The following is a 20,362-nucleotide window of genomic DNA, read 5'->3' as shown; positions in this document are numbered from 1 at the left end:
TTCAAGGAAAAATGTTTAAACACAGAATATCTTGATTTTTTTGAAAAAAAATAGCTTTTTGGGGAAAAATTAGTTTTTAAAATAACTTTAATTTTGTTGAAGAATTGTCTGTTGAAGTTATCTTGTAACTCTTTGACCCGAAGTAAACCTATTCTTCTTGCTACCAGGCAGCCCTTTCAAGAACATAACTGTCTTGTTGCAAGGGGAAAAAATATCATTATGCAATACACACTGATGTACTCAAATAGGGAAGCAAATGTGATCATGATTGTTGCGCAGGGCCTCATTTAGAGCTGAACACTGTCTACAACAACAGTTAGTTTAATTGTCTGCATGTGGAACATTTCCTTTTAGATAAGAGTAAAAGAAATGCAGTTCAGGTCAGGTGTAGTCACCATATGAGTAGTTGTAGAGAGATATTTTACTTTTTGAAAGGAGGGCAGATATGAAAGAGTATAGATATTGACCTATTGAAATGTATAAAATATTTAGAAATTTGAAACGTATTGTCAACATAGGCAAAATGGAGAAAACTCATTAAATTCATTTTAACCTAGGATGTTATACCATTATGCTTGTAGGGAAGACTCGTTATTACTTTAAAAGTGAAAAGGTTGTATTTCGGTCTTGTACTCCACTTTTTTTTTTTTTTTTTTTTTAAGGGTTTAAGATCTTTTAAATAGAATGAACTTAGGCTTTGGGGTCATCCAACAATCTAGCATGTCCTCTGTAGTTTTGCTGAGGTAGAAAAATAGCCCTCTCTAAAGTGTTTTCAGTCCTTGGCCTGTTATTAAAATAAAGATATACTTGGTTAAAAAAATATATGCAATGGAACATACACATTAAACAGAACATAGGGTATCCGCCCCTCAAAGTCTTGAGCATAATTTGATGTTTTGAGTAATTTTGGAAGCCTTATATTCCATCAGTAGAAACCCCACTGACCATTATATATTCAAGATCATCTGCAGTGAAATGTGTGTGTGTGTGTGAGTGTGTGTGTGTGTTAGAACTGCATAGATGTCCCTTAAGGCGTCTGTTTTCTAACCACTGCAGACAATAAGCAGTATCCTCTTTTTTCAGGGGGTTGTGACTAAGAGTGTCAGTCTGTACATATTAGATATCCTGTGTTAATTCTTTTCTCCTTGTGTGAATGTGTGTATATATTTTGCCTAGCTATCTCTGTAGGGAGGGAAACAGACTAATCATAATTTATTAGATATCTAAGAATGTTAATTTTGAGTTATTTTAAGAATATGGAAATCAGTTTTATTCCAGGCAAGACATGGTAATTATTTGGTGTATCTGACAAGGCGTATCTGGTAAGCAGTCAAATTTGGTGGTGCTACTTTGATAATTTAAAACTCTTTTTTAAGATTCAGTGTGGAGACAGTTTATATGATATATGAAAAAGACAAATTGACAGAGTTAGATGAATTTCAAATTGCATTATTTTCTTTTGTCTTTTTAGAGTTTTTAGGTTTCTTTTTTTTTTGACTGAAAATAAGGTAGAAAACTTATGTTTCCAGTATAGAGCAAAATGACAATTTCTCATCATTAAAAAAGTTTTTTATAACTAGTAATCTCACATTAGGTGCCAAAAACATGTACATAGTTTATTTCATTTCAAGAAGCCAAACTTTATCTTACATAGCGTGTAAATAAAGTTATTTATACTCTTTTACCTAATAAGTAGGCTTTTTTTTTTTAACCTATGTAACTAATGTGTGGTAACATAGTTTTACTATCTTCCTTACATGAATGCTGAGATACAATGGCATTTTGGAACATATTTAAGGATGGAGCATTTGACAAAAGTTGTATGTGTAACAGTTTGTCAGTGGAAAGTGACAAGTGGGAAATGACAAATGAAATGTTGGCATCATCACTCTTTATTTTGATAAAAATGTCTCAATTTGCAGTGATATAATACTGTTTCATTTTATTTCATGAGTTGTGTGAGATGCATAAGGGGAATTTAGATTTTGTGAACGGGAAATTAGCAGCCTAAACTCTCTTTTCTGAAGCTTTGGCAGCAAGTTCCCCCTCCCCCCCCAACTCCCCAAGAATAAGAACAGCAGTGAAATGTTGGATCTAACTCATACATTTTAACTCATTACTTTTTGGAAAAAAAGAAAGAAAGAAAGAAAGAAAGGAAGGAAGCAGGGAAGGAAGGAAGGAAGGGACAGGGAGAGGGAGAGAGAGAAAAGAAAGAAAGAAAAGAACTGAAAATGGTTTCAAGTAGGAGACATTTATGCTTAGCTCAAAAAATGAAGAAGCGCGTTTGCCTTTTGTTTTCTTTATAGGGATTTAAAAATGAGTGATTTCCTTCTGCTGACTTTGTATTGGGCCTTTCTCACTTGCAATTACCACTGCCCTCCATCCTTAATTTAGGGTGTCAATGTGGAGAGCCATGAATTCCTTTTATTTTAAGGTGCAACAGAGGTTTGGAAATGTCTATGCGTTAAAAATTGATTTTTATATACAGAGGATTCATCATCCTCCTACTTACGGATAATGTGATAGATATTTCAAAGTCAGAGTAGACTGCCCTGCGTGGAATTGAGGTATGAGTTAAAACAAAAGTCAGTTGAGAACTTACAGATTTCCAAAAAAGTACGGATGTGGCCTCCATAGGGTGTGATTTTCTTTATTTTCTGAAGTCAGTGAGCAACCAAACATTTATTTTCTTCTTTTACATGAAACAAGCCCCACAAGGACTTCATGCTATACAGTGTTTATGTAAAAATGCTCTATGGTGGAGTTTTCAAAATCATGGAACTCCATCTATACAAATAATTTTTTTTGCTTTCAATTAACAGAATTGTTTTGCTGTTTAATAACAAGTGATTTAAAAATTGTGGTAAAATCAGTATAATTACGAGGCAGTGAAAGGGTGCATCAAAAATTGTCTTCTACAACTTGTCTTTGGCTTCTCATTTGCAAAGTTTTACTTACTCCAGATTTTTTATTAACCAGGTAAAAATGACCTAAAATGGAGTAAATGTGCCATAGATATACAATTATGGCAGTTGGGCTTTTGGTGTGTATTTTTTCCATTTTTAATTGATGTGTATACCTTTGAAAATTTTTAAAATAAACTAGTGAATATTATAGTTATTAGTTTGACAAATGCTTAAAATGAAGAAAAATCCTTAATAGAAATTTCAAGAATTTGAACCTTGCAATAAAGTTATGAGCAAATTATGGCAGTCTTATATTGTACTAAGAATATTATTTGTGCTTATGACACATTAGGGTAGTAAAACTCTCTGAGGGGTGTATATTTCAATTTTAATTGCTCCCAGTATTATTACTGTTGGTTAGTGGGTGAGGCGGATTAGGTTCTGCCCTTAACTAGTTGCCTTATCATTGGAATGGAGTTCTACCTTAGCACAGTGGGCTGTTAAACTATAGCATAACGTAACAAAAAAGATTAAAAAGTTAAGGGGAAACCCTTCAAGCTACCGTATATGAAAAGGGGTGCATTTCACACCAGAGTAAATGTTTGGTGCCTACTGATGGTTGCACAGTTATTGAAATGTGCACAGCAACTCAGCGACTTTGTTTTGTTGAAGACTTGCACAGATATGAACAAATTAACAGAGACTCTAGTTAGAGAAAATGTTTTCCAAAGCACTAAGATCTGACAGAGGTGATTTTCACTTTTCATAGAAACAATTTTAATTTCATAATGTTAAGGACAGATATCTTTTATTTCTTTTAAAACTATTTTTTACTTTTAAAAAAATTTTTGGCTAGAAAGCAAGTGTATCCATTCTTTTATAACTGACTAAGATTGATTTTCAAATTTCCTGATTATTCCCCACATTAAAATTGCATGTTTTTCTTGCGTTGGTTCCAATTATTTATACACACATATAAGAAAAGCAAAAATTGATAGCTTGTAAGGAAAACGCATTCATATCAAGACTCTTCAAATAGCAATGTTTTCAAAACATTATTATTTCTTTTTGGTTAACAGAACAAGAGCTTTCTTTAGTCATAACCCGAAGATGCTAACAGAGCGGCATGATAAATGTCTCTTTAAGTGTCGTAGTAAAAGAAAATGACATGCCTTCTGAGGCAGTGGAGAGTTTATGTTGTTTCGGACCCATTTCCCAAGCAGTGATCGAAAACAGATTACAATAACAATTATACAGTCAGAAGATGCAATATCCATTTCTGCTTTAATTGAGTGAAAGAATAATAAAAACATCATTAAGAAAAATGAGGGGGACCTGTCACACGACGTACAAATTTTTAGTCTTGAAGAAGATGCAGAATAACTCAAGTACTTTTCACTTACTTTGCTGTATTTATTAGCTAAAATCTGTTTTGGGGAGAGACCATTTGGTTCTTGCTCCTCCCTGGGAAGTTCAGAGAGGAGCCCCCGGGAGGTAGTTGCTCAGGAGACATGAGAAGTGCTCGCTGATTTGTCTTCATATACAATTTACGATGGAAAATCAGTTTCTTATATTCCACCTGAGGTGTAACTACCTTCTCTCTCTCTCTCTCTCTCTCTTTCTCTTTTTCATCTATGTAAATGGAAGTAAAAAGTAATGAATGTTCCTCTTGTTACAAAGTCCTGCAAAGTAAGGGTTAGGTGTGGTCTCTGGATCTGCTGTTCTTCCTCCCCTGGCTGAAGGGGAGGGAGAAAGTTGAAGGTGAATAATGAGCACCCTTATTTTTTCTCGGTTCACGTGGGGTGTTGGGGACCCCGAGTTTCCACATGGACACATCACCTGACATTCATGTAGGTGACATAGACTGTCACCTGAGATGCACAGGATCTGGCCTCCATCTGCAATCATTGGAACCATTGAATCGATAATCCTTCACAATGCTGAGCCTCCAGCCCTCATTACCCAGAGTAGAGCTTTCAGCAACTTGGAGCGAGCTGGCTGGCAGCCGCTGAAATCAGTGGCTAGCGTTCTTTCACCCTAGGCTGTATTTCTTACTCTATTCATAGAATTGCGTGTGCCTGGAAACTTGGGTGATGACAGTGGAGTTAGCCCAGACAGTGGAGTTAACCCCTGCTCGTTGTGGGAATACTGAAACCGCAAATGGTGTTGGTCATCAAAGCAGCTGGAGCCCAAGGTTGGACCTAGTGGACAGAGATAGAGGAGACTGTTTCCTTGGTCTGTAGCCAGGAGTTTTCTTGGGTTCAATATTTAAAAACCTTCCTGAAAGCAAAATGAAAGGAATAAGATAGGCAGTATAAACCCTTCCTGGTGGAGTTCTCATGATCCCAGAATTGTCCCAAGCATAATCCCTTTCAGACTGGAATTTATGTCATACAGCTCAAAAGGCTTTTTTTTTTTTTTAAATTCAGTTTAGAGAGTCTAGTTAATAGTGCCTTCATTAAAATACTTTTGTCAGCAAAAGGTTTTTCAGTTTTAACATTTACATAACCTAACATCATCGACTAATGCCACGAGCTTTAAGGGTCTATTAGTGGTTCCGTTTTTTTTCTGGGCTTTATAATTTAAACCTAAACATTAATTCTGGGAGGAACTTGACATAATGTCTTTTTGCCTTGGAGGGAATTTTTGTTGTACAATCAAAAAAAAACCTATATATTTTTTTCATACAGTCACCTTCTCCGTGTCTCCCCTCCCCTAAGTAAATAGCAGGTAAATAGTCAAGGTTTTAAAAGGGCTTATTTAAATCAAAAAAAGAAGTGATTATTTTAGGTGAATTTAACAATTTTCCATTAGTTCATATTGCAAACTAGTGCTTTTGATATTAACAAAAAAGATCTGTGAGGCTGCTAATGTAATGAAAATATTTTTCCTCTCATACTAAAGTCATGTGGCAAATTTTTTTAAATAAAATTATATTTGAGAACCCTTGAAACTTACAAATCAGTTACCTGTCTTATTTATTAGAAGCTGAGAGACGTAAAAAATTCTTTATGTCACCTGAAATTATAGCACTGACTAGGAGGAAAGAAGTTGGGATCTCAGTATTAAGTAATAAAGGGACTAAATTTCCCAGTATTAGTTATTTTGGAAAACATACTTAAACTAGGATTCTTAAAATGATCTTTTAAATATATGATATTAATACTATGTTAAAGTTGAGTTATTATAGGAATCTGGTTACAAGGTAATTGTGAAATTAAGAAACAATTGAGGAAACCCTGTGATGATCAGTTGCCGTGATCTGCAAACCAGAAAGTGTTCAGAACCCTAGGAAGAATGCATGCCTGGAAATCGCTCATGGAGGAGAGTGAGGCTAAGTTAGGGTTCTCCTGAAGCTTTGCCGGCTTTCAGCTTACCAGGCTCCATTTAGACAGATTTTTTCCTGTATGTAGGTTTGGCAGATGTGGTATTAGATGACCAAATACCCTTCATTATTGAGGAGCGGTATTATAAGAGGAGCAAATTGTTCACTGAAAGGGAAGTTATTACACATTTAAGACCCAAGTAAAGACATTTTACAAGGGTAAACCAGGTGATTCTGATTTTTTTTTTCCTTCTCAAATGGATCTCCAGGTAATATTCAGCACAACTCACTCGATTTACAGGTCCATTCATATAGGAAGCTTGAGCCTTCAGCACGTTTTTACAGGTAACTTATAACCAAACCCCACCGCCCCCCAAACTAGAGCTTACTATTGAAAGCCTGCCAGTGCCGTCACAAACGGTCATTAGTTCCCAAGAGACTTGGAGGAAAAAAGAACTGGAGGAGAATGCCATGACTTCAGTAAGAACCATTTTGCTGCATGTGTATATTTTTGCTGCCATGGCAAAACTGTCTGGGGGCTGACCTTCATATTCAGAACTGATACCACACACTCTCCCATGGAAATGTATAGAATTCCAATTAGCACAGGGTCAGAGTATAAATGTACCTCTGTTCACACTGTTCCAAGTGGTTAGTGGAAGACAAGCTGCAAAGTAATTCCCTTAGTCCCCCAATAAAAAGATTTATAGCAAGATAATTCTCGCCCCATAATGGGAGTGTTGTAGGTTTGCGTTTGATATTTATAAGACTGAAATACAGTCCATGTGCCCAAACTAAGCATTTATTGTAAACAAGTTAACTGCCGAAAGGTTATATTCTGTCCAACATAATTATATTGAAGATTGATGTATAGCTTGAAAGCAGGTTTGAGGGAGACAGTTCTTTTTAACCAAGGAAGGCTTCTGAGACGCAGCTCTTTTCTTCCTTTGATGTGAGTCAGTGAAGTCGTCTTTCTCACAGCCAGCCTCTCATGTATATAATAAACACAGGCTTGCTCTCTGAAAACATATGTTTGTTGATCCTACTTCTATTAGCAAAATAAAGAAATGAACCTATATTCACTGAAGCTGTTAGGTATAGTTTCTTTTATCATCTTTACCTGGACCTGGGCAGTGATGGTGCTAAGATAACATAGTTGCTGTCAGTATGGCAGGCAGGTGAGTTCACACACAAGCCTAAACCTACATCTCTGAGTTAACCTCCAAAAGAACCCCTTTCTCCTTTAATGCAAATTTTGAAAAAGAGCCTTTGCCTTGTCTTTCTGTTATCTTGTGTTGAGCTTGTGAGATGAGAACTATTTTTGAAATTGTGGCCTCCCGGGATGGGGAGAAACTATACTAATAGGCTTCATTTTATGGCTCAGAAATTATTCTAGAGTTAAAGAACTTGTGAATCCAGGGAGTCTAGGGAGAATGAAATCTTTCTGAGGTTGAGATATTCCATATCTGAGATTACCCCCAATTTAAAATAGTACACTGCTCTTCCAGGGTTTCTGTGCTTTAAGGAAGGTAGAAACTTACATTTTCTTTAGGATAAAGATTTATGACTTTTTTTTCCAGGAGAAAAAAAGAGGGTTTTTGTGACACTTTTCAAAGATAGTTAAAAATGGAATAACATTCCTCCTTTGGTTGGGTGGTATCCTTTAGATAACATTAAGAATGAGAATAAGAGTTTCAATGGATTTACATGCAGTGGCTGAAATGGTCTCTTTGGTTTTTTAATATCAAACTTAATAGTGTCTTTTGGAAATGATATAAATTATAAAGGGGATGTCAGAAACATAATGTGAAAAAAGCAGTATAATAGTTTTCTCTGTTCTGATTTTCTTATTTAAATAATTGCTATAAATTGTACAGGTACATATAAGCTTAAAATATCTTGTGTGGGAAGTATTCCATCAGTGGGGACCTGAGTTTCCCCAGTCTGTGTGCTGGGTTTTATTAACTTCATCTCAGTCACAATAATAATACCCTATGTATTGCCATCCAGAGAGCCCAGTGTACCCTTAGGGAACTGCAGAATACACAGCATGATTTTGACTTTCTTGCTTTCTCCTCCTGTTCTTTTCTTTTTCTTCTCCCAGTGTTAGCCATTTCAAGGACCTGATTGCTGTTACATCTCAGTGGAGGCATTTGTTGGGTGTAAGAATGAGAGTGGCTTTTAGTGGTTGGGAAAGGATGGTAATGGCTGCCCGTCTGTTTAAGCTCGGCCTTGTGAAACCTGCATTCATTTCACAGTGACGATCTTTATACATCTATTAAACATCCATATATGTTTTGCTGTTTGAACCCTAAACATAGACAGTAGGATTTCCTCTTGTAAGGGAGAAAGTCTTTATTTTTCACTCTACAAACTTTACCTTTTCAGATTTTTATTTGATAAAAATCTCTCCACTCTAGTATGATTTCCTTTGGGGCTTTGCACCAGTGTTTGATCTCAACTTTTAATAATTTTGGTGAGTTAAACTCCCCAAAGAAAACATGCTCGTGCTCTGAAATATTCCCACTAGAAATCTGGGTAGTCTTGTCTTATTGAGAGCCGAGTGCTTGATTCCTTTATTAATTCCTTGCTAGAGAACCTCAGTACAGTTAAGCTTTCCTTACCACTACACTGGAGAAATCAATCAAGGGTTTTTATTTTAATTATTAAATTAGATAAAATAACATTTAAGGCAGAGCTCAAAACCTGAGATGACGAAGCAAATGTTAGTATAAAGATAATTTTTATTAACTCCTTTTTTAACTCCTGGGGCTCTGAGTTGCAAATAGCTTTTCCAGAGAGGATAATAAGAATGAAGGGAGCGGCAAGTACATCTCTAGTTCAATACTATTTAAAAAATTATCCTCCCAGAAACCTCCAGAATAAAATTTTACTTAACGGAGAAAGGAGATCCTAATGTTGATGAATTATGGTACAGTCATTTCAGCATGCCATTGAGTCTCAAGGCTTACTAATATATGCATTTCTAACCCCGTGAGAAAAGAACCTCAAGAATTTAGTTTTGAACTTGGGGATACTTACACAGTATGCCATATGTTTGCACTCTTCTGTGATACACAGACTTGCATATTCTACTTTTTTTCCTTTTGTTAATTTTTTTTTTTGATGCTGGGATCAGTAAACATTTTGTCTCTCTGTAGTTACTACATTTAGAAGAGGTGCCGCAGTCCTTCAGTGCAGGACTTGGGTAGGACTGCAGATAAGATGCCCAGGGCTCCAGGATGTGCACAGTCACAGAGCACAGTGCTGCTACCCAACAGAGTCCTACGCCAGTTGACTGTGATGCCTTCGTGGTGATAAACCAACAATTTCTGTGGACAGCGGTCGTGCAGGGCCCTGTGGTCTGGTGCGCTTCCCCCAGAGAACATGGAGTGAGCTCCTGAATCCACTTGTGCGGATCCTTTCCTAGACAGCTTTCCTTGTCTACCAATGCTGAATGCTGTGTAGTAGGGCCAAAGTGATGTGGACAAGTTAGGTGGCCAGGGAGTCATGAGACTTTAGAACCGACACTGCCTATTAATGGTGGTTACTAATGTCTAGGTGGAATTAACATTTTGTTAAAATAAACATTTCTTTTGGGCCTGCTGCAGGTCAGCCTGGGAGTGGAAGGGAGAGTGGGAGGGTGAAGACTTAATCTAAGTCCAGTTCATGTTGGAGAAGGAAAAGACCGGCCTCTCCTTCACTCTAACTGGACATTCTTGACAGCTGGGAATTTGGTTCCTTGGGTCAGGCTTACTGTGGCTGTGTTCCCAGGTGTAGCTCAGGCATTTTTGTTTAGATAAGTAGCCCCACTGTGCCTCCTGTGTGCCTGTGAAATCCCGTTTTGCAGATTGCCAGGCCAGCTTGATCCTGCCACTGCGTTTGTATAACTGAAGAGTATTGCGAGACCTGGAGTTTATCCTTCAGCCTTCAGATCTGACTTCAGGTTGAATTGTGGCCTCTCAGTTTGGGGACAGGCCTGGAATCAGAGGTCTGGAAGACCAGAACCCATCTCCCTTCCCTACCACTTTAAACCCAATTTGAGCCTTTGAGGTGCTAAGTGAGAGGACCAGAGTTTACTAGGCCATCCCTACCCCTGGCCTATTTTTCGTTCTTATCTTCCAAAGTTAAGATCTGCCCCAGGGGCTGCACAGTAGTGTCTGGTTTTACTAGAGAGATTTCTGAAAATAAAATATTTCTTGGTAGTCTTACCTCTCCCCACCTCCCCACAGAGGAAGTGGCATCAAGGAGCTATATTGTTAAAGCTTTACTTGGAGGCCTAATTCTCAGGTCTAAGCAACTGGGTCATGGATGAACAGGAGATCGAATTTCTGCATATGTGGCTTCGTTTGCACTTAGAGTAATTATTAAGTGCATTTTGCCTTCCCCATAATTGTAGGATTGACTGGTCTTCCACCTGTGAACAACCCAGGACTTTCAGCTGTCCCACCTCTGTCTCTGCTCCTGCTTCCTCTTCGGGAAGAGTTAATTAAAAACAAAACCAACAACAAAAACGAATGAATCCTTCTGAGAATCTGTAGTTCATAAGCAAAAGACAGAAAGGAACTTTGGAAAGTGGAGCAGTTTAGGGGAGCTTGGAGGTCCTCTGGGCTACCTATGGGTGGCTCCTTTGCCCCCAGATGTTTTTGCTCTTCCCCCTCAAGACTGGTGAAAGCATGTTTTTCTTTATGACAGTACCTCAAATTCTTTCCATTAGAAGTTAATGTGGGATACAATGTACTTCTTTTACAATGAAAATATATGTGAGGAAATTAAGGGGCTACCAAGCCGTTAAAACAGTGAAGTGTAGCATCTTTTTATCTATTAATCTCTTTGGAATTTCAGCCCCTGGGGGAATGGGAGGCTGGAGTGGAATGTGGAGCCTGGGGCCACCAGAGCTCAGGAGGTTAGTCCCTGGGAGTGAAGAGCAGAGGCAGAAAAGAAGAGAGTAGGGAAGACACACTTGATCCATTTTGAGATTTTGCCTGGGACCCCAAGAAGGAGGTGAGGAACACCCTATCCTTTCTTTCTATTTCTGGTAGCAATTCTTGGCGCTCAAACTTGCCTTTATTGTTTTAGGGTGGGAGGAAGCATCTACAGGTTAATATTGGCGAGTTCTTTCTATTCTTGTCTGTGACGCAGGGTGTGTGTGTGAATGTGAGTGTGTGCTTGTGCGTGTGTGAGAGAAACAGAGAGGGAGAGGATATGAGGTTAAAGAGCAAGGAAGTGGTTGTTTTGTTTTTCTAGTAAATTTGCAATAAGAAAAGATAGTTGCCACCCCTCACTCCCTTCTCTGCCAGTCCTTTGGAAAACCCTGTATTATTCACTTGGTCTCCAGGGTAGAATTTGTTTCAGTGTTTCTGGGGTTCTATGATTTATTGATTGTGGTGGCGTGATGTTTTACCCCAGGTTCAGTTTTATACAAAGAACAGATATTTATGAGAGACTCTGCCCTAAAGCCTTTGTAATCTTCAGTTAGCCCAGGGACCTTCTCAGGTAATAGAACCATATCTACTGCCAGCCCCAGGGAAGGGAGTGGGCCCTGTGGCCGCCTTTCTTTTGGAAACAGATGGTTTTAGGAGCCCTTTGAAAGAGGGGAGGAGGAAGGCTGGCCTCCTGTCATCTCAGACTGATTCCTGTCATTCAGGGGGCAGGTCCAGGAATGAAGGTGGACCCAGGAGGCAAAGGGGCTGGGGAGGAGACCAGAGCCTGTGGGCACCACACTAGAGAAGGACCCAATATTTGAGCCTTTCTCTGTCTGTGAGTGACTGAAGGGCAGGATCTGTGTTTGGTTCCTCCTCTGTGCCCAGCACAGTGCCTGACAGGTGATAGGCCATTGAAAGGTAAATTCACTTACAAGCCGCGCAGGTCACCCACTGGACACAGCAAGTGTGGTGAAGGGTCCTTTACTGAAAGCCCACACCTTTAGATTTCTGTGGACATGGGCTTTGGAGTGTTGTTTTCAACCCCCAAGAAAGCTGTGTGCTTGGGATTTAAAGTTGGTTAATCGGAGCTGCTCTGCTCTTTCCTCTCTTGGTTTCTTTGGACATCTTACTTATTTTCCTATAGTTTCAGCTTCCTCATTTATCAGATGAGGGTAATAATAACCCTCCCACAGGGTAAACGTGGGGAGGAAACAAAGGTAAGTATGTATGTCAGAGTACACGATGACTTAGGAGGCGCTGTGCAAATGAGCGTGTTGTTTTGTGTCCAGCTTTCGCAGAAGGCGGTAGAACCCTGTCATCTAGACCCCCCTGCCTCTGGACCTTCTTTCATCTTTCTCTGTTAGGTTAGATCTAGCCCATTAAAGAGTACTTGTTCCTCGGGTCACATTCATGCCAGTGTCTTGTCATTTCCTGAACACTGTAACTGTTCTCTAAAATGAAGGGAAGGGGGAAAAAAGCCTTTCTTTAATAAAGAAGTTGGATTAATATAATTAGGAATAAAACAATAGCCTACAATTTGCTCAGTGATGCGGAGAAGATATCACGTTAGATATTGGAGTTCAACCAAGAATACATCTGTACTCAAGTCTCCTAAGATCTGGAGCACAGAGGAAAGATAAAGCGAGGGGCATCAAGACAATCGCACAATTGTCCTGCTTATCAGTTTGTGGTGTATTTATCCTGGGTCAGAGAAACCACTGTATATGCTGGTATTTGGCAGATTGCTTAGAGCAGCTTTGTCTGATCGAAATGTAATAAGAGCTGCGTGTATAATTTTAAATTTTCTTGTAGCTTCTTTTAAAGAAATGGTAAAGAAACAGGTGAAATTAATTTTAATACATTTTGTTTAACTCAGTGTATCTAAAATATTATCTCTACATGCAGTTCATAAAAATTTTTTTGTGTTAAGTATAATTATTTTTAATTTTTTGGTATTAAATTGTTGAAATTGAGTGTGTATGTCACACGCCACATCTCAACGCAGGACTAGTCAACATTCAAGTGCTCCGTCACCACTTGTGGCTCCTGTATTGGACAGGCAATTTTAGAATATATTTTAGAATATAAAGTATGGTGCTTTTAACACTTTCACCCTTTTGCTCTGGGGCCTGTTGAACATTTTTGGCCTTAATTATTTGCATCTTCAGTAATTAGGCCATTCAGTGATTATTAGTATAATTTTTATTCTGAAGAAATGCTTTTTAGGAAGTATCATGAGCATTGATTACGGACCCTGAAAAAAATGATTGGTCTCTTTTTTTTCTCTGTAAAGTGGTATTAATACTGTTTTTGTAGAAAGAAAATCAAATAGGGACTTCCCTGTGGCGCAGTGGTTAAGAAACCGCCTGCCAATGCAGGGGACACGGGTTCGAGCCCTGGTCTGGGAAGATCCCACATGCCGCAGAGCAACTAAGCCCGTGCGCCACAACTACTGAGCCTGCGCTCTAGAGCCCGCGAGCCACAACTACTGAGCCCGCATGCCACAACTACTGAAGCCTGCGTGCCTAGAGCCCGTGCTCTGCAACAAGAGAAGCCACCGCAATGAGAAGCCTGTGCACCGCAACCAAGAGTAGCCCCCGCTTGTTGCAACTAGAGAAATCCCGCGCGCAGCAACGAAGACCCACAACGGCCAAAAATAAATGAATAAATTTATAAAAAAGAAAACCAGATAGGTTTCATTATTTGAGGGCTACATGTCAGACAGTTTAACTACCTTCCACTGTTTAATTGTCACAACCAGTCTAGGATGTAGATGCTATTGTTCGCATTTCAGCTGGGAGGAGTTTGAGCCTCAGAGAGGTCAGGTAAATTTCCCAGGATCACTCCCACAGGTTAGTATGGTAGTGCCAGGACTCCACCTAAGAGTGCCTGCCCCCGGGTGCAGAGCCGTCCTCTCCCCGCACGCCTCTGTTCCCTCTGTTCCCAGGGCTGTGCTGGTGAAGACCAGATTAACGCTTCATCATTATGCGCGCTTCTTCAGAGATCATGTCATAATGAAAGTGACAATTGAGCATCATAACTAATGACAGTTGGGAAAATGCATTTTTCCAGTAGAGAAAGTCCCGTTGCTTATTTTTCCTCTGTGATAACAGAATTAACCATTTATCCCAATTGTCAGGACAGCTCTTAATTTTTAGCAAATGGCTAGGGCTGTGTGCCTGTCCTCTAGATTAAACCATTTGCTTACCTCCTGCAATTGTAAAAGGCTTAGCGAGGCTTATAATCAAAAGGTTCAAAGTTCTCTCCTTGATCATCTGAAGATGGGTCTGTGCTACAATAAAAGAAAAATAATGCCATAAGCTGTAGGTATAGGGCTAGAACAAGAGTGTCTTTCTTTTTCTTCTTGATCATTTCTGAATTTTTATAGATGCAGTTTAGTTTTATTGCTGTTATTCTTTTGTTGGAACTTATCTATTAATTCTTCCCATTCTTTAGTTTTTGAAGTGCTTTCCACATACTCTCCTTATCCTTTCATCTATTGTCACATTTTTCTTTTTCTTTTTTTCCCCTCTTTTTTCCTGGAGCGAATGGGGGGACAAAATGGATAAATATATTTTTTTGATATATATTTCTACTCATCCTCTTATAGTTTTCTTTCCTAGGGATTTGCTGTTTTTAAAGGCATTTAAAACCTATGCCTTAATTTTCTTCTTCCTTACATTTGACTTCAATTGTACTGTTTTACCCGTTTTCATTTCTCTTGTCATTGTCACTAGTAACTGCATCTATTGTTCCTGCCTTATTCTTTTGTAAAAATTGCGTTTCATTGTAAAGATTTCATTGTTTAGGTTGCTCCAATTCTACTAAAAAGGTACATTGTTTAGTCATTAAATATAACCTGTTTATGATAGTTTTTGGTATCACATGTATATGTGCTTTCAGAACAGATTCTGTTATCATACACTTCTGATTAATACTGTTTTGTTTTATAAATGACTTCAAAGTCCTTTTTTTCCCTTCTTTTTTTGAAAGTAGGCGATTGCCTGTGAGGGACTGGCGCTTGCGTTTTGGCTGTGAGGAGTTACTGCTGTCACGTACTAACAATTGCTTCCTTTACTCACTGAACTAAAATATTTAGGAAATATTTTGGTCATTGCCATTTTCAAAACATAAGTCTCTACATGGTATATAGATCCTTGTGCTTTAGTATTGTATTTCATCTCTAACTCATGAACTGTTAATATTACTAAAAAAAATTAATGGGGTCTTAAATTTTTTCACTTGACCATAGACTTGAGGAAGATTTATGGTTCCTAAGTAATGAATACATGATAGCTTGTGGAGCAACTGGATTCATTTAAAGGTCTTATCTGTGATTCCCAGATGAGTGACACTTAGATGTTGACATTAGGAACTGCACATGGATTTTCAGCATTGAAACTTATGTACACACAGGTATTAGTGGTGAAGTAGCTTATGGCACCACTGACTGCACGGCCTTATGTGTGCTTACGTTTAAATCATTAAAAAGAGAAATCAACCTACTTCCTTGGACAAAGATCATATACCAGTATGTAAGAGTTAAAAGGTCTAAATGGGGGCTATTCCCTGCTGGTAAGGACTCTCACGAATGGGTCCTATAAAATGCCATTATGCTTGCTTAGGAAGATTTTACAACACTTTTCAACTGCACTGAGGGCAGGAGCAAGGTAAGGCTTGTTTTCATTTGTATCACTGGAGCCACAAGGGATACCTGGCACACAGTAGGTGTTCAGGGAGTAAGAGTTGGATAAGTGAATGACCACAGAGACAATTTGGAGGAAATCTATTTTATGTTATTCACTACGTGTCTTACATGCAATGGGGAATAAAGCAGACATGTAAGTAAATAAGCATTTGATATGCCAGTGCTGGTCACAGTTAAAAAAAATATTTTGTAAGGCACCACGTGGCTAGGCTCAATTCTCCTCTTTATGTAAAACAATCAGTCTGCTCCATCCTTATTTCCTATGTTCCGTGAGTCTATACCATAGATGGTATATGAGCAATGGACGATAATGCTGCTTTGTTGTTCCTTGGCGTGAACACTAAGTTAATAGTTGTCCCAGGTCTGGTATTGTGTGGCTTGCTAGTCTGTCGTTCAGGCTTAGTAATAATTACCGTGATCTTTAATGATAACAATTCTTAATGAGTATTATTAATAATGATTATATTTAATAATTACATCGAACACTTACTACCTTTAATAATAATAATTAGCATATGGGAACCAGTTGCACCACTGTATTATCTTTAGCAGAAAAATCTAAATCTGTGACCTGGTAGTTTGCAGAGTATTTGTTCCCACCCTCTGCTTTCCAGATCAGAGTGAGTCAGGAGGCTTCTAGGGTCTGGACAACAGGGAGGGGCTTCTAGAGAAACTCCTCTGCATTCTGTGTGTGAGAGGCCATACTTGCACGTGTCATTTTACACAGAGGTCTTATTTTTATTGTGAAGTGCCATCATCATGAACAGCCCGTCTTCCACCTCCCCCATCTCTCTGCCTGCCCACTCATCCTTCATAACCTTTGATTTTTCTTGCACGAAGAGAAGACCTGGAGCAGATCCTTACTCCGTAACATACTAATTTGTGTGAATTGTGTAGGGCAGAGTCCATGTTTATTACTCGTATGTTGGTAAAACTTTGATCTTCTTTTGCCATGGCTACGTTTAGATTTAAATACCTGTATGACTTTTTTAAAAAAATAAAAAACATTTTATAAAACACCTTTGGCGAATTAAACATTTTTTAGCTTTTCACATATTGATACAAAGGAGAGAAATATTTCAGTGGCAACAGATTTCAACAGATTTTCAACTACACTAGTTTGCTTTATTCTTTAGGGTAGTTTACTTCTTTTCTTTGAAAACCAAGCAGAGGTATTCCTTTCCAGTGATAACTGGTGTTATTATATAAAATAATAATTTTTTAAAAAGACAAAGTTTCATATTTGTATGTATATTTTGACATAAATGTCAGTTAAGACTTACATGAGCAGGGTATTTTCAGGTTAGTTGATGGCCTGTTTACCAGGATTTAGAAAAATAAAAGATACAAGAGGGGCTTCTTTTAAATTCCTATTGATTTTCTTGTACATATTCACATAATAGCTTAGGACCATTACTAGGTATCTTACAACATTTCTAGACAAAAGCAGATCTTATCTGAAAATACTAGTCCTGATTAATAGTTAATGATAGGACCATAGATTCGAGGATGCTAGGGTCTGGAAGGTCACTTTTATCTCACCTATGCTCCGGCTGTGAACTTGAGGTCTCTCAGTCAGGACACCTCTGATTGGTGTGCTCCACTTTTTAATGACTAGAATCTGAGGGCTCTGCCACTGCTCGGGGCGATTCTGCTGCAGTCTGATAGTAATAATGGAGGGGAAAAAACCCCCACAGTTTTCCCATTAGGCGCATCTGACTAAGAGGCTTGTTTAATCCAAACCACTGTCCACAGATGATAACTGTCTCTTCCCTTCTCATGATGACTGGGGTTTGCTTTGTAATGTTTGTGTTTTGTTCTTGGGTTTTGTCCCTGCAGGTTTGATGATTCCGGTCTTTTGTGTGGTAGAGCAGTTGGATGGCTCTCTTGAATATGACAACAGGGAAGAACACGCAGAGTTTGTCCTGGTTCGCAAGGACGTGCTTTTCAGCCAGCTGGTGGAGACCGCACTCCTGGCCCTGGGCTACTCCCACAGCTCCGCGGCGCAGGCACAAGGTATTCTCGCGTCTCCCCTCTCCTCCCCGTGCCTCGGGTGTGTCATGATTTGAGGAAGAGTGTGTTCCCTGAAATAATTCTCCAAACAGGGATCGGAGGAGAGTGGTTACATCTAACATCTTTCCCAAACAGTGAACAGCAGGATGTTTCATGGAGAGTCTGGTTTTCTGGTTGCATTGGGAAGCATTTGACCAGTACCTCTAGAGCCACCAAAATCCCATTTCAAGCCATCACTTGCATTTCAGAGTGATCATCATGGGTTTTTTTGCATTAATAACTCTCTTATTTTCTCTTAAGTCCCCAAATCGGTATTCTCAGAGTGCTGAGACATTTGACTCCTAACTTATCCAAACTTTAATATGTGAATTATAAGCTTTCAGTTTTCTAAATTTATTTATTGCTTTGGGCCTGCTGCTTTTACACATTATGATCAGCTTTTAGTTAAATAGAAAAAAATGTATGCCTCTTATATACTGTACTTTTGTATCTTTGAAAACCTCTCTGTAGTTCTGATGTGGTCCATTCATTAAAAAAAAAAAATGCTCAGTGTCTTTGTGATCAATTCATTTTACCTATTTAATTAAATATAATTAAATATTAAAATTGCATCATTATTTCAGTGTGAATTGTATAGCACTGGGGAATCCATTGTGAGCTTGTGTTGCCCATTGTTCTTTTATGCCAGATAATTGACAAAACAAATAGCAAAAAATCCCCAAACCTTGGAGAATGGGAAAATAAATTTTTGACCCAATGGAATGATTATCTTTGTTTTTTAGCTGAAATTATTGAACTGTATAGATGATGATAATGGTTAGAACGAAAGGGTAGAAACAAGTGACTTCCAGGTCTTGTTCCATATATTAATTTCCTTTATTACTGTCCTTACTTAACATTTGTGTATGTGCCATGGATTTTTGCTACTTTTTCAAATGAATTCCTCTTCATATACTTACTAAGAACTATTAGTCCAAACCTCTATTTATTGAGAGAAGGAAGCTATGAGAGATTAAACAGTTTATAAAAAGTTACAAAATATGGTGACCAAGGACATGGAATTTAAATTCCCCAGCTCTTGACTCTGATTTTGTAATCAGATGATTACTGTTTAAAAGAAGTTTTAATTAAATATTCAAATTATATCTTAGTTCTACCAAGAAAGCAACTCATCTGAAACCAGGAGGTCAAGGATGTTTTTCCAGGGCCATGGATTATTGTGAGTTGAAGTGCAGTCTGAATCCCAGCACTTGGCCTGTCTGGGTGCAGTAATACATACAGCTGAATCGTAGAGTCCACTGCTTTCAGAGCAGTGTGATAAAGGATGATTCATTTCCTTTCCCTGACAACTTTCCTTCTTGTGTGAGGGATTCAAGATTTGATCCCGAGCAAATTGCATAGTGGGCACCATTGCTTTTATTTCATGCTATGTACCTAAATGAAATAAAAGAATCCCCCCTCCTTCCCCCACCGTAAACTTTTCATGCCATTTTAGGGATATTTTTCTCTGAATGTAAAGGTCATTGTATCCCACTGCCTGCATCCTGGTGTGCCAGCTTCCTGTTTGACAGGGCTATCCATCTCAGTTAGCATGGCTGCTCAACACGCCGTGAGCTCACATGTGGAGCACAGAGCACTAAGTGGCCAAGATTTGATTCTTGGCACACGTTCAGGGAAGGGGCTCTCAGGAAATTCGCACGAGGGAGCCACACTGTTCCATTCAGTAGTGTGGCCTGAGAGTTCTGCTCACCCAGGTGAGATCCACTAGCAAGAAATATGGTCTACAGTGGAGGATTAAAGAAGAAAAAAGTCAAAAGTGAATATCTGCTTCCCCAGAGTTTTTGAAAACCACGGTTAAAAATGACTAAATATTACACTTTTTAAAAGTTGAATCAACATCCTGAAGGTGCTCTAGATCATGATATAGTTTATTTTGTAGGTAAACAAGGGTTTTATCGCTAGGTCCTGTACTATAATTTTACAGATGGGGAAGAAAATCACAGTTTGTTTATTTTGTTTTCAATTAGATTGCTGATCTCTGTTTTGGGTAAATGGAAAAACTTGGAATTGTTTATTTGGAAATGAATGTATTAGATCTCTGTTGTCATTCAGATCATCACACTTGTGCATTTTGCTGCATATTTATTACAGACGAAACAGAATGCATGATAAGACAGGTCGTTCATGTGCTGGAGAAACAGCAGAGTGGGAGGAATCTAGAAAAGGAGGCAGAACAAAATGTGACTGCGTATCTGAGGCCTGAGGTTTTATGTGTCTAGTTTTTTGTTTTGGTTTGGTTTTATTTGTTTGTTAGTTTAGGTAATTCCCCCAAGATGGGAAAGTCATTGGGTGACCTGCTAGCAAATGCATTTGTGGCAGAGAAACTGAGTGTTTCCGAACCTCTTCTTCCTGTGTTGGAAAAGTTGGGCCAAAGTAAACTTCAGGGAGAGCTGGTTTCGTGAGCCTATTTTACAAATTGAGACTC

At 38.6% G+C, this 20,362-nt stretch overlaps 1 protein-coding gene across 2 annotated transcripts in view; it reads left to right on the top strand.

Moving 5' to 3' along the window:
• SATB2 (SATB homeobox 2) overlaps positions 1 to 20,362 on the top strand; it is a 190,181-nt gene that overhangs the window by 8,440 nt on the left and 161,379 nt on the right. For both annotated transcript variants that reach the window (XM_065880456.1, XM_065880455.1), the window contains one exon: positions 17,704 to 17,880. In XM_065880456.1, coding sequence (XP_065736528.1) covers positions 17,704 to 17,880 — 177 coding nt within the window. The remainder of the gene's footprint in view (positions 1 to 17,703; positions 17,881 to 20,362) is intronic.

Source organism: Phocoena phocoena, chromosome 7 (assembly GCF_963924675.1).
Source record: "Phocoena phocoena chromosome 7, mPhoPho1.1, whole genome shotgun sequence".
Lineage (NCBI taxonomy): Eukaryota > Metazoa > Chordata > Mammalia > Artiodactyla > Phocoenidae > Phocoena > Phocoena phocoena.
The sequence above is the reverse complement of the archived record's forward strand: the minus strand, read 5'-3'. Positions and strand labels throughout refer to the sequence as shown.